Source organism: Abramis brama (genome assembly GCF_963993115.1).
Source record: "Abramis brama genome assembly, chromosome: 5".
NCBI lineage: Eukaryota > Metazoa > Chordata > Actinopteri > Cypriniformes > Leuciscidae > Abramis > Abramis brama.
This window is the reverse complement of record NC_139967.1, coordinates 9,196,860-9,209,399: the sequence shown is the minus strand read 5'-3', so window position 1 is coordinate 9,209,399 and position 12,540 is coordinate 9,196,860. Positions and strand designations below refer to the sequence as shown.

General features: G+C 37.3%; 1 protein-coding gene across 2 annotated transcripts; it reads right to left on the bottom strand.

The window, feature by feature from the left end:
• Positions 1 to 214: 214 nt before the first annotated feature.
• On the bottom strand, positions 215 to 11,456 carry tbx1 (T-box transcription factor 1). 2 transcript variants are annotated; one of them, XM_084114514.1, is made up of 8 exons: positions 10,909 to 11,456; positions 9,316 to 9,706; positions 6,541 to 6,642; positions 6,135 to 6,306; positions 4,994 to 5,149; positions 3,762 to 3,829; positions 2,706 to 2,806; positions 215 to 1,264 (listed from the first exon to the last, which is right to left on the bottom strand). In XM_084114514.1, the coding sequence occupies exons 1-8, from the start codon at positions 11,093 to 11,095 to the stop codon at positions 882 to 884; spliced, it is 1,560 nt and encodes a 519-aa protein (XP_083970640.1). In that variant the 5' UTR covers positions 11,096 to 11,456; the 3' UTR covers positions 215 to 881. The 2 variants fall into 2 exon arrangements, with proteins under 2 accessions (XP_083970640.1, XP_083970641.1); XM_084114515.1 differs by having other exon boundaries at positions 9,316 to 9,655; positions 10,909 to 11,446.
• Positions 11,457 to 12,540: the final 1,084 nt, after the last annotated feature.

Sequence of the window (12,540 nt, the reverse complement as noted above, 5' to 3'; positions counted from 1 at the left end):
TTCATCTGATATTTTTAAACTGATAAATATTTTACTTTTAATCAAATATTTTTTTACTATCACAGGCCCAAACTGACAATATTGCAATTCTCTATGTGGTAATGCATCAATAATTTCTTTCCAAATGAAACATGTTTGGACTTCTGAGGAGAATGAAAGCAATGAGTTGCATTCCCTCTAAGTAAGGAAAGAATTAGATTTGCAAATGCTAATGGAACATGTTTAAAGGTAAAATATTTAATGTTTATTTTACAAGTTCAGCACAGTCATTCTGTTCATTTATTTATTTGAATTGCTGCAAGTCAGTGCCACGTTACAAGCTTCATGGACCTGCTAAAGTTGGTCTAGCGTTTTCACAAAAAAAAAAAAAAAACTATTAATTCTCAACCAGGAAAAAAAAAAAGTCATTAGGGCATTTCAGCACCTTCAAAACAGCGCAACATGCAAATATTCCATCTATCTAGAAGCTCGATGGCTCAAAGGGTAATATATAATTTATGGCTTTTTAAAAGCAAAAACAAAAAGTGCATCCAACACAAAAGTTCAGTTCCAGTCCGTGATAATGCATTAGAAGTCTTTGTCCTCCTCATTACTCCAAACACTGCAGTTTCCACGTGCTTTGCCATTGTTCTGAATCTGAGTTCACAGGCCGTCCAGAGCTAATGTTGGGCTCATCCTTATGATCCACAACATTTGTGACATCTCTCCCTTCAATAAATATGGCAGCTTCTCTTTCCATCTGTAAGAAGCCACTGCAAAAGATGTGCCCAACCGAAAACTCGACATGTTTCGTGATTCTGGGACACACGAAAAAAGTGTTTTGTTTTTTTTTTCATTCTGTTTTGTCCCGTGTGGCTCTCGATTTGGTGCCGACTGAGTCATTATCTGGGTCCGTAGTCGTAATTAGTGGGTGCGCTTGTTGCAGAGTACATGTTGGCTGTGGCTGGGTTCATGTGGGGGTGGTAACCGTGGCCTCTGATGCCCGGTGAGGGATACGGGGACGGCCTGGTTTTGGCTCCCAGATAGTGTTCGTAACTGGTTGGATACTTGTACGGATGATGGTGCAGGGTGTCGGGGGGTTGGGGGTGTCCGTCGAGGCGTAGTTCGTGGGGTGGGCTGCGGTGGCCGGCTGTGAGGGGTACGGCGTGGAGGCCGCCGAGGACTGGAAGGGCAGGGCTGAGGACTCGGGACATCAGCTGGTGAGTGGGGTCGGAGTGGAGGGGAGTGCCGCTAGGGTCACGGTCATATTCTCGCCTGCTGTCCTCTGTGTTCGGGACAAAAAAAAAAGAAAAAACTGTAAACTGTAAGATTTCAAAATATGATATGGTGCAAGATATAACCAGGTGTGAGTCATATTTTTAGGATTAGTTTGCACAATCACACTGTTGATTAGAGGCCTTAAAAATAAAGGTTTTAAAATTAGGTTTTTCCAGCAATGCAATAGAAAAAAATAATAATAATTTCTTTGTGAAAACGATGATTAAATTATTCTTCACACTATTACAAATGTGGGAAGCACAAGACAATAAATGGGAAAGCAATGTAATTTAGTTTGTGGATGGATTATGGATTTAAATGTGTAAATGGCACCGTTATTCGTAAAAATATTCATTTGTAAACTCAGGAATATATATATATTATTAAAAAATATATATATATATATATTTTTATTTTTTATTTTTTTAATAAAGAACCTTTTGTGCAATAGCATAGTTCCTTGGACATTAAAAGGATAGTTCACCCATAAATGCAAATGTTGTCATCACCTACTCGCCCTTATGTTGTTCCAAACCTGTATGAGTTTGTTTCTTCTGTTGAACACAAAAGAAGTTATTTTAAAGAATCAGACAGTCGACGGCAACCATTCACTTCCATAGTATTTTTTTTTCTCTACTATGTAATTCAATGGGTGCTGTCAACATTCTTTAAAATATATTCTTTTGTGTTCAGCAGAAGAAAGAAACTCAGCATTTTCATTTTTGAGTCAACTATCCCTTTAAAGGTTCTTCTTCTTCTTCATCAATACCAATAATGAATATTTATTTACAAGAGTGTGTTTGTGTATAGATGCAGTTTTGAATGGCTCTTTACAAATGTTGGAAGCCCAGACAATGGAATGAAAAAGTGGTGTAATTTAGTTTGTTTGTGAATGATACGTGCTGTGGTTGATTGGCAGGATAAGTCATAAGTGTCCTTCAGCCAAAGAGGTAAATTCTCACAGGAAATCATTTTACACTGAGCGTAGGACCGAAAAAATCTCAGTCTGAGCATGTCCTCCGGGCATGCAGCTGTTCAAACCTTTGTGTATTGAAATTTGCAGCGCTCAACTAGACAAATGTAACTCTTTTGCGCAGTGGAACGTATATGCTGAGAGACCAAACAGACTGGAGCCATTACTCGACTGAAAATCCTAACTGCCTTTATTTAGGCCTGTTGCTCATTTCTAGCAAATTGGCTTTTACACGGTAATCACAGCTGAATACGGTTTAATGTTTATGCGTGTGAGTGTACATTCCTCTACGCACTGTTTGATCAGTAATGGATTTAAATGTGTAATAGGCACACAATATTATCCATACAGCAAATGTGACCATTCGTCTTGTCATACTGTAGAAATGTTCATTTGTAAACTCAGGAATATTGTTTTAAAACATTTTTTTTCCAGTGCTAAATGAGATTTTGTTAGCTGTGTTTTATATACAGACCTTTCTCTGTGCCGTTCTGCTGTGGGGGAGAGGACATGGGGTTCCTGGTTCGAGCAAACGCACTCATGATTTGCAGAGAGCCCGGCCTGTGATTCCGGGGCCTGAAAAGCGGGCAAGATAGAATCAGTGACATGTTCTGGAATGCATTGTTTTGTAGTGTGTATGAATGAGTGGTATGTCTAATGGTATTCTAGCAGAAATATAATTCTGTATATACATTCAGAGCAATAAATCATAGTCTTTCAACTGATTTATTTTGGCTTATATATGCTCTAAATATAAATGTTAAGAACTGTAATTAAAAAAGAACATCAAAATGGGTTAACTATAAGTTACTTTAATAAAAAAAAATATTTATATATTTTTTCATATTGTAAAAATGTTATTTTTATTATGTTATATTGTAAGTTATGACAACATATTTTGATGAGTTAAAGCAATTTATAAACATAAGTTAAGCAGTTTTAACCTTTTTTTATAAGTTATACAAGATTCAACTCATTTTTAAAAGTCAGTTTAATGTAATTTAAGTTTAAATGACTTAAACATCCAAGTTGATTGTACTTAATTTAAGGCAGCAACTTTTTTTTTTTTACAGTGTCCTGTATAATTTTTACTGTATAAAAAATGTTTATTACACTCTTAAAATAAAGGTTATTTATTGACATTAATGGTTCCATAAAGAACCTTTAACATTCATGGAATCTTTCCATGGCACAAAAGGTTCTTTATAGTGGAAAAAAGATCTTAAGATTAAAATGTTTCTCACACTAAGAAAAAAAAATGCTCTTCTATGGCATTGCTTTTCAAACTCCATTTTGTAAGCTTTATTTTTAAGACTGTTCGTGTTCATTACTATTTTAACGGTTAAGTTAGCAAAAAAAAAAAAAAAAAGAGTGCAGTAGCCTAGCCTACGGTTATGCTACAAATTTGAATTCCTTATCTAATTTGTTAGTTATAATTGCATTAATTGTTCAATATCAAAATCAAATGTCCTTATAATATTTCCAATACATTTATCTTAGTTGAGCAGCAGCCAAAAAGAAAAATTCTCACCAGTCCTCCGGATCACAGTCTCTGAATCCCTTGGCAAACGGATTGCTGGCGATTTTCAGTTGTGTTATCTGAGAGGAAGAGAGTGAAAACGTGAAAAATGTTGTCATTTATGTACATTTATTTTTATTAAGACAATGAGATTGTTTATACATATAATAATTTATCAAAGTCCACTCAAAGCTTGTGTTATTATAAGGCGTTTTTTAAATTGTAAACTCATTTTTCTGCAATGTTACGCTCCAATTAATTGCGTACACAGCACTGTTAATGCATGTGCAGTATTCCTGAAAGGGCGTAGACACTCGACGATTGTATTTATATTAACAATAACACATTTCAACATTTATTTGGACACCGACTGGAAACTGTTTATGTTAAATATGAACACTCGAGGCGAGGTAATGCCTCATGGCTGTGGAAAAGCGCTGGATGAAGATGTGTGCGTGATTTTCCGGAATGAGTCGAAAAACAAATGTAAAGCCCGCGGTGAGAGTTAGAGATCAAGAGGTCAAACTGATAGAAGACAGAGCAGGAAAGACAGACGAAAAAGGAGAAGAAAAACACTGGACAGCTGCGCGAGAGGATCGGTGACACCACGGTCTTTATTTAGAGCTCATCTATAGTCAATGTATCGTTTTAAATTTCATTTTAATTTTGCCTTTCATTAAAATGATTTATGTGTTCACTGTAAAACTGTAAAATATTTGATCAGTATTTTATGTCAACATGTTTTTACATTGCTTTAACTCATCAAAATAAGTTAAGCTATTTTCAACTTTGTTATACCAGATTCAACTCTGTTTTTTAAGTCAGTTTAATGTAATTTAAGTTGAAATGATTTAAACATCCAAGTTGATTGTGCTTAAAAATGTAAGGCAGCTTACAGTGAACAGTGTGTTAATTATAATAACCTACATTTAAATACTTATTGCTTTTAAAAGTAAATTGACATCACATGAAAACAATATTTTTTTATTTTTTCTATTTTATTTTTTGCATTTTAAAGAAGCCATCAAGTCGATTCTAAAAATACTTTCACGATACTCAGATTTATTTCTATTAGGTTCGTCGTGCTTTAGGAAACCGCCATGATTGACAAACATTAAATAGCTACATACAGCAAAATAAGTAGGCTACATTAGCACTTCTCCGTAAACTTCTAGTGGGTTTAACTCTGCCAACAGGACGTCCTTTCTAAAAAGTGGTAATTAGTGTCAGAGATGAGCACTTACTCTGTGGTTTTGATAGGCTGTGACGGCGGTAAATCTGGTCTCCTCGAACACAAATGTCTTGTAATTTTCCTCGGCGTATTTCTCACTGTCTTTCCTAGGATCCACGTAGACCACATGGAATCTGGGCTGGTATCTGTGCATTGAGTTCAGTATGATCTGCAAGAGCAATAAATATAATTTAACATGATTTAAAAAAAAAAAAGAAAAAAAGAAATCAGGCTGTCATCGCATCTTTTGAGGCGAATTACGTGTCGCGCTTTACCAGGCTACTAATAAAATAATAGGTTTTATTTTCAAAGCGCCTTTCCCAAGCTCAAGGTCGCTGTACAAGTCAAGGAGATAATACATAAACACAGCATCAAACATAAATACATGCAGGCCCTACAGTACATACATACATAGGCCTATAGCCTGCACAATAACTTAACAACAAATCACTACAGAGGGCTGGAAATACTATAAGAAAAGATACGATTTAGTGGTTTTTATTTATTTATTTATTTATTTTAGTTGATTAAAAGTGTCACGAAGGGTTAGTGAACGAGTTTTGGAGCCACTGGACTGACTAATCTACCACCCATTGATGAAAGACAAAAACGAGGTAGCCTACAGTAAGCAGGTAAAAGTCAGATTACCGAAGAGCATACATTAATTAGGCCTATAGATAGAAACTTATTTGGAAAGTGTGAGGTACTTCGCATTAATACATTTGTAAAATAAAAATACATTTTAAATGTGAAAACTAAGAAGCAATCAAAAGTCTAAATAATTATTGGCAATTAATGTAGCTTTCATGTGGATGTCATTTTTTCCATGCTCATTTGTGTTTACGCCGTTAATGATACAATATAGGCATAAATAACGTCCGAAATATGCAGAATATACATAAATAGCCATACACTAATTAGTTCCACTGCCACATCATTATACAATAATAGTGTTATTAAATACTGCCTTTAAATGTGCAGATTTGTCACACGCGTAATTTAAGGATATTTACTCCTCTCAATCTTCCACTGGTCTGTGCTGTTCTCAAATAAAACAATGACAAAAGCCGAATATTTCATAATTGAAGGCAATTTACATTTATAAACATTTATTTTTTTAGGACTCTGGTTTAAAAAGAAAAGGTAACACCTACATGTCCGTTGTCGTCCAGCAGATTGTTGGTTAGTTTTAGTTTATCGAAGGAAACGATCTGTTTCATCCACTGCGCGCCTTTGGCAGGTGAGTCGGGGTGATAGTGCACTCTTCCTGGAGTCGCTGGGTCAGCCTTCCCCGCCACCAGCCACGATGAACTGTGGAAGGCATACCTTCAGAACAGAAGAGAGAGAATGAGTACTCAGTTTGCAACGTCAGACAGTTATGTTGTGCTCTTTGGGTAACACTTTATAATAATATTCACTATAAATATGATTCACTATATGACATTATGCGCATTCAAATAGTAACGAAACTTTGATGTAACGTCGAAATATGTTTATTCGTTTTGATGCAGAGAGTGTATGCATAAAAGTAAACGTATGTGCCATAGGCTTATTGCATACCTGTATCGTTTATCATCCACTGGTAGGAAATCCATCAGGAGCATGTAATCTGCCATTGGGTCCATTCCAAATATTTTTACTTGAAATGTAGGAAACATTCGTCTGGAGAGGAGAATGCAACCCGCTGGTTATGAATAAACAATCTACTTATTTTCTATTAATGAAATCATTTCATATACATCTTTCCCTATAAATGGACTCTTTTCATTGTGATGCCGCACAGTATTTTTGCAAAATGTTGTTGACAATTTGGAATTTTACATGCATTCTTATACAGACTGCAAATATGTGTTTAACTGATAGGCTACAGAATATTAGGCCCGCGTTACGCGCAAGAATTATCTCCAGCAAACCTCGGACCTTCAATGAAACATAGCAGTTTTCTCTCTCACTCTCTCTCTCTCTCTCTCTCTCTCTCTCATTCACAAACACGCACATAACCCTGCGCACAAGGATGCATTCGTCGATTATGCAGAACAAACACATAAGGACGCATACATTATTCTGAAAACGTATAAGCCCTTCTGCATGCAACCTTCTGAAGGAAACATGCTGCATACCAGTGAAAGTGATACTGGAATCATTGTTCAGTGAACGTGAGTGTCTTTTCAGGGCGGTAGTTGTGGATAGGTGAAGCTAAAGTAGCTTTTAAAGACCCTTAGATTGAGTGTAGTGAGCACCTTTGGAATGACAGATGACCTTGCGCGCGCGCACAGACATAAGCGGACAGACAACCAGGTAAAATGTCGCACTATTAGTAGCCCCCTTTTTTTAATGTCCCTCTCTTTTAGCCGCATCTTTCACCGTTTAGCATCGAGCATTACGCAAATCATTATGAATCAAAGCTGTGATTTCATAAGGGTCATTGATGATCCTCTTATGCCATATTGCAGATAAATTAAGTTAAATCTTAATACGCGTCTTTGGGCGATAAAGAAAATCACACTGTTTCTGTATTTGAATCAGTACTTGTAGTCTTATTATTTGCTTTTAGTTAATTCATTTTTATGAATTATTGGTTAAATAAATTTATGTTTTTAAGTGTATAGCTACTTAGCATGGTGGCTATTGTATTTGATATATTTGGATATTAAACTTAATTTGTTATTTCACAAAAACTTCCAGATTTCTTTTCTTTTCTTCCTAAAATCATGCAGTGAAATAATTAATAGATTTTCTTGTTTGTTTACCTGACATTCAATATATACACGTAAAAAAAAACTACTAAATTGAAAATTAAGCTGTCTTAATTTATTGAAATCAAATTGGTGCTAAAGTTAAAGTGATAAGTTAGCTGAAGTGATAAATTCATTGTCCTTTTCGACCACTTTTAATGCAATCTGGCCTACTGATGAAAAGGAAAAAAAAAATCAATCTTTAAAAAGAATGAGTAGCCTATAGCCTATGAATATAGCAGACATTTTGACAAGCTAAATGAATGGTAACAAAAGTGCTATTTCGCTTTAAAACACACGACTTTAAATCTAAAATTCCATTTCGAAACATTTGTAATGTGTATAGTTTTTTTCCCGAGACGTACAGCCATTCATCGCTATAGGCCTATTGGAACGGATAGTGACGCTATAGCTGATGCACCGTGAAAGAAAAATTGTTCTGTGTAAATGTTTAGCCATAAGGCAAATTGGACTGAAATATAAGTAGAATAATACATGCCTTGGGGGAAAAAAAAAAGCATTTTATGTGTAACATATGTCTGGGGTCTGTAGCCTATAGCAAATATTGACAGTGAGATGAGTGTTATCGCGATGTTCTGCTACCTATCAGAATAAAAGCCATATTTGATTCCGACGCCAGCAATGTTTTATTCGCCTCTGAACTGCTTCGAGTTGAAGTAGGCCACAGCAGCTGCAAGAAATTAACACTGAACTAGATGAACTGTCCATGTAGTGGTCTAGTGACCCCATTTACGAAGATGCGACGCTTCTAAAATTATGGTATGTGTCATTCAGCTCCCCTCTGCCTTCTCCCTGTATGTGATTTTTATTTAAAAGATAGGCTAATTTGCTGATAGAAACGTACCTTGGAGCATAACACTTCCTGGCTGAGGCCTGGTTATACCCAAATACATGTGTGAATTTGTATGTTTGTACGCTCGCGCGCATTTATCTTAGTCATTTAGTGTATATATATTCATTTATTTTGTATTAATTTAATCATGGTCTGTTTTGCACGAAGTAAATGCAAGCTAAAACTCGACATTCAGCTGAATAAACACACCGTGCTGTACAAACAAGACACTATAGCTATGTATATTAATCGTGAAAGCCAGCGAGGAGCCCTTTAGCACACAGGTGAGCTACAAATGTACTGTATCTCATGCTATCTGTCTTATCACTGTGTAAATACACACAATAGGACTGTTTACACTTCATTTTAAATGGCCATGAGGATTGTGCTAAGCTAATGCACTGTTAAGGGAATTTATTCAGAATCAGACCTATTGAACTTTCTGACAATAAGATGATAAAAGTAGATTTTAAGATTTCTTAGTTGCTCCTAAAAATGATCAATAGTTTATTAATTAATTAAGAAACGATATGTAATGCTTAATCCATCAGCAGTTCAAGTACATTGATTATGAAGTACATTTAAAACATTAATTGTATGTTAAACAGTATACGTTTTTTTGTGTTAAATTAAAAATCGCTACAAGTCTTTTATAATTTCCTGCGCGTAAAAGTCGATACATTATATTAAAACAACAACTTGATGTCAAATGATCTCAAAGTTCAGTATAGAAACCTGTCAACTCACCTCCCAGCTTTTGTGACAATCATTTCAGTTCCAAGTTGATTAAATTCATCCCAGAGCGCCTTCATTTCCAACTGTACATTAATATTGGCTACTTTAGGGTTCTTTTTGATCAGCGTTTTGTTCGGAGTTGAGCTTGAAGACGACGAGGAGCAGTTGGACGTCCCGCTGTCTCCCTGTGCCGGGGCCTGTGCTGGGTTGGATCCGGAATAGTTGTAGGCGTGCTGGGCCGCCGGGCACGGCTCAAACTGGGTTTCATGATGGCTGTAGGGATCCCCAGGCGACGGAGAGAGATGGTAACTCCCGGGCGTATTGAGACTGCTCAGGCTGCTGGTCGTGAAGGCTGCAACATCGCAAAAATGGGACAGCTGCGTCAGCCACGGGCTTGATATTGCTGAAATCATTCCAAAAATTGGGTTTACAATTTGCGCAGGACTCGAGTGTAAAAGCAACAATATGCAAGTGAATACAGGAGTTCGCCTATGATGATCAAATATACAGTGATGTCCTCGAGTGTGTCGCGTATGGGAAAGTTTCCCGTTTTAATGAGTGTATCCACGATGGTCTTCTTCTAGGTTAACGCATATTGCCTAGATGAAGTGCTTAGAAAGGCCGCCTTAGAAATTCCCTCTTTTTCGCTGAACCTGTAAAACGCCTTCCTAAGTAGCTTCGTATTGATTACCGATGGTATAAAGTTGTGCGTATATGCGCGGTCCGTTGTCTTCAAAGGCTTGCGCGCTGTGAAGTGTTCCAATCGGCCTCTGTCCTGCCCCTCTGCTAAACTGAAATCCAGACTTCTCTCTTATCTCACACATAGGGCCTCCCCTTTGCGATAAAACCGGTTCTTATTTCTATTTAGATAAGGAACTGCAGGTAATGTGCCTTTCCTCGCCTTGGGACGAGACTGATTGACAGAGAAGTGCGCCCCTTATAATGGGCTTTCCGGCACCCATTTACTTTTGGATAAGTGTATCGCCCACACCACCCTCCTCTAACAATAGACTGGTTAGCTGGCACGACGGAGAGTAATTTTTTTCCGCAAAGCAAACAAACACCCGCGCAACATGGACAAACAACCAATTTTGCAAAGGAACAAGTCTCCCCGTCTATTTCTTGAATGCTATTTCCTTTTGCTCACAATTTTGCTGTTGGCCACTGCTCGTCTGACAGGCTCATCCTTGGGTTGGAGATGGAATCTGAGTTTCCTAGATTTCTGCGGCACTTTGCAGGCTTTTGCATTGCGCGCGCTATACTTAATGCTTACTTGGTCGGTTTATGTTATTGGAGGACCATGCAATGACTATCCTGTTTTACAAGTTGCAGCTAATGTGCAACTTAGGACATATTAGCCTTATTTGCATTTCTGTCTATTGTTCAAATTAGTGCACGGAGAGGAAAGCGCGGCGGTTTACTTACTCAGTGCGTTGGGCGTAAATAGTCAGAACATGCTGTTGAATTTTGCATTACGATATTAAAACAAACGTGTCTTTGGCGATAACTGAACGTTTCTCGCGCGCTCTAGGCGACGCGAAAGTATTTAAACAAACTGCGCGAGCCCTTCAAATCACAAGGTTATTGTCAATATCGTACCCGTACCTTCCATCTCCCGCGTGACAGTGCTGTAGTGCATTTTAATGGATCTGGAGCAGTTTTGCACCACTTGCTTGTCCAGGCTAGTGGCGTGTTTGTCAAATGTTGTGTTTCCTGCTTGATCCCTCGCTGAAATCAGACAGGCAATACTGAAAGCATTTGCCTTTGGAGAAAGGGGACTACTGTCGTCCATAAGCGAGAAACCGAGTCAAGGAACACCGCTTCCACCCCTTCCGAGCTACTCCATGTCGAGAACACAGACAGTACAAACAATAAGTCGAAGTACACGAAGTTTCATTCTTTGAGAAAAGGACCTATTGGCGATGTTGGTGCTCTCCTCTGTTTTCAAAACAAACTATTCCCACGGAATTTGCTCCGCTTTATACGCTCCAATTAAAAGATCTGCTCGAACACGTCCGGCTGTATTAAAACATTGCTCTTCCAAACACACACACACGCACACACACACACTTGAGAAAAACAGTTTTCTTCAGCCGCGGTGTCTGGGTGATGTCATTAAGGCTCGCTGGAGAAGAGCTACTGCGGGAGAGAGTGTCAGAAGCGCGAGCTCCACGCCTCCCATGCACGGTTGAAAAAAAAATTGTGCACGCTCTCCACGGGATATTTTATTTGAATAGGACCTTGTCAATCATTGTACCAAATTTGAATTCACTGGCAAGAAAAAAAAAAAAAAAAAAAAGAAAACGTCAAACGAATGTCCTGCTGTACTTTTACAGCAAATTATATGTTGTGACTTTTCCCACTGGTAGAGGAAAGCATTACAAGCACAGACACTCTGAACTGTACACCAGTGATCTGCACGCAGACACTCTGAACTGCTTGCTAAATGAATCCAGTTTAAAGCGGTTGAATAGTGCATTCAACGAAGGTTCTTCAGTGGTTCTTTGCAACATCTGAGGATCACTGTATATTGATCTTGAGCTGCAGGCTGCTATATGGTCCTTCTACAGCATAGGCTCTTCAGATCGTCATGCTTATAGATTTTAAAAAGCTATTACACTGTAAACATTATTGCTGGTTTAACTTAATAAAGTTAATTACCTTGTTGCCTTTAATTTAATAGTCAATGCAACGGAGATTGGTTTAATCAACAGATAAACAAAAAACACTAAGTTTATTTGACAAGAAAAAAAAGTGTTATAAATCATGAAAATAATATATATATATATATATATATATATATTTACATTTCAGGAAGTTTAAGAAATTGATACTGCGGCTGTAAAACTTTTTTATTATTATTATTCTAATGGAACCTTTAAAAATATATAGGCTATAACTAACCCATTGGCCGTTTTCAATCATTTAGTTAAGCTTTTCTTCTTTGCTTTAGGACAGTGCCCTTATACACTGATGACAGCTACTTTTATATTTAATTGAATTTTTCATTTATTCAAAATGCTAGTTTGTGTCATGCCATTTTGCTTTTTTCTGAAATAATTTATTTACTGTTCTCAATGGGCAATAACTGTGAGCAAGACATTGTCTTGCTGAAATGTTTGCTTTTTTTGTTGTTGTTGTTGCAAGTCTGTCGCCAAGCATGCACGTCTGCAGCCAGCCTTGCAACCCAAGTGCACGTGAAACGTAAGCAGTGTATCGCGTGGCTCAGGCACTTGA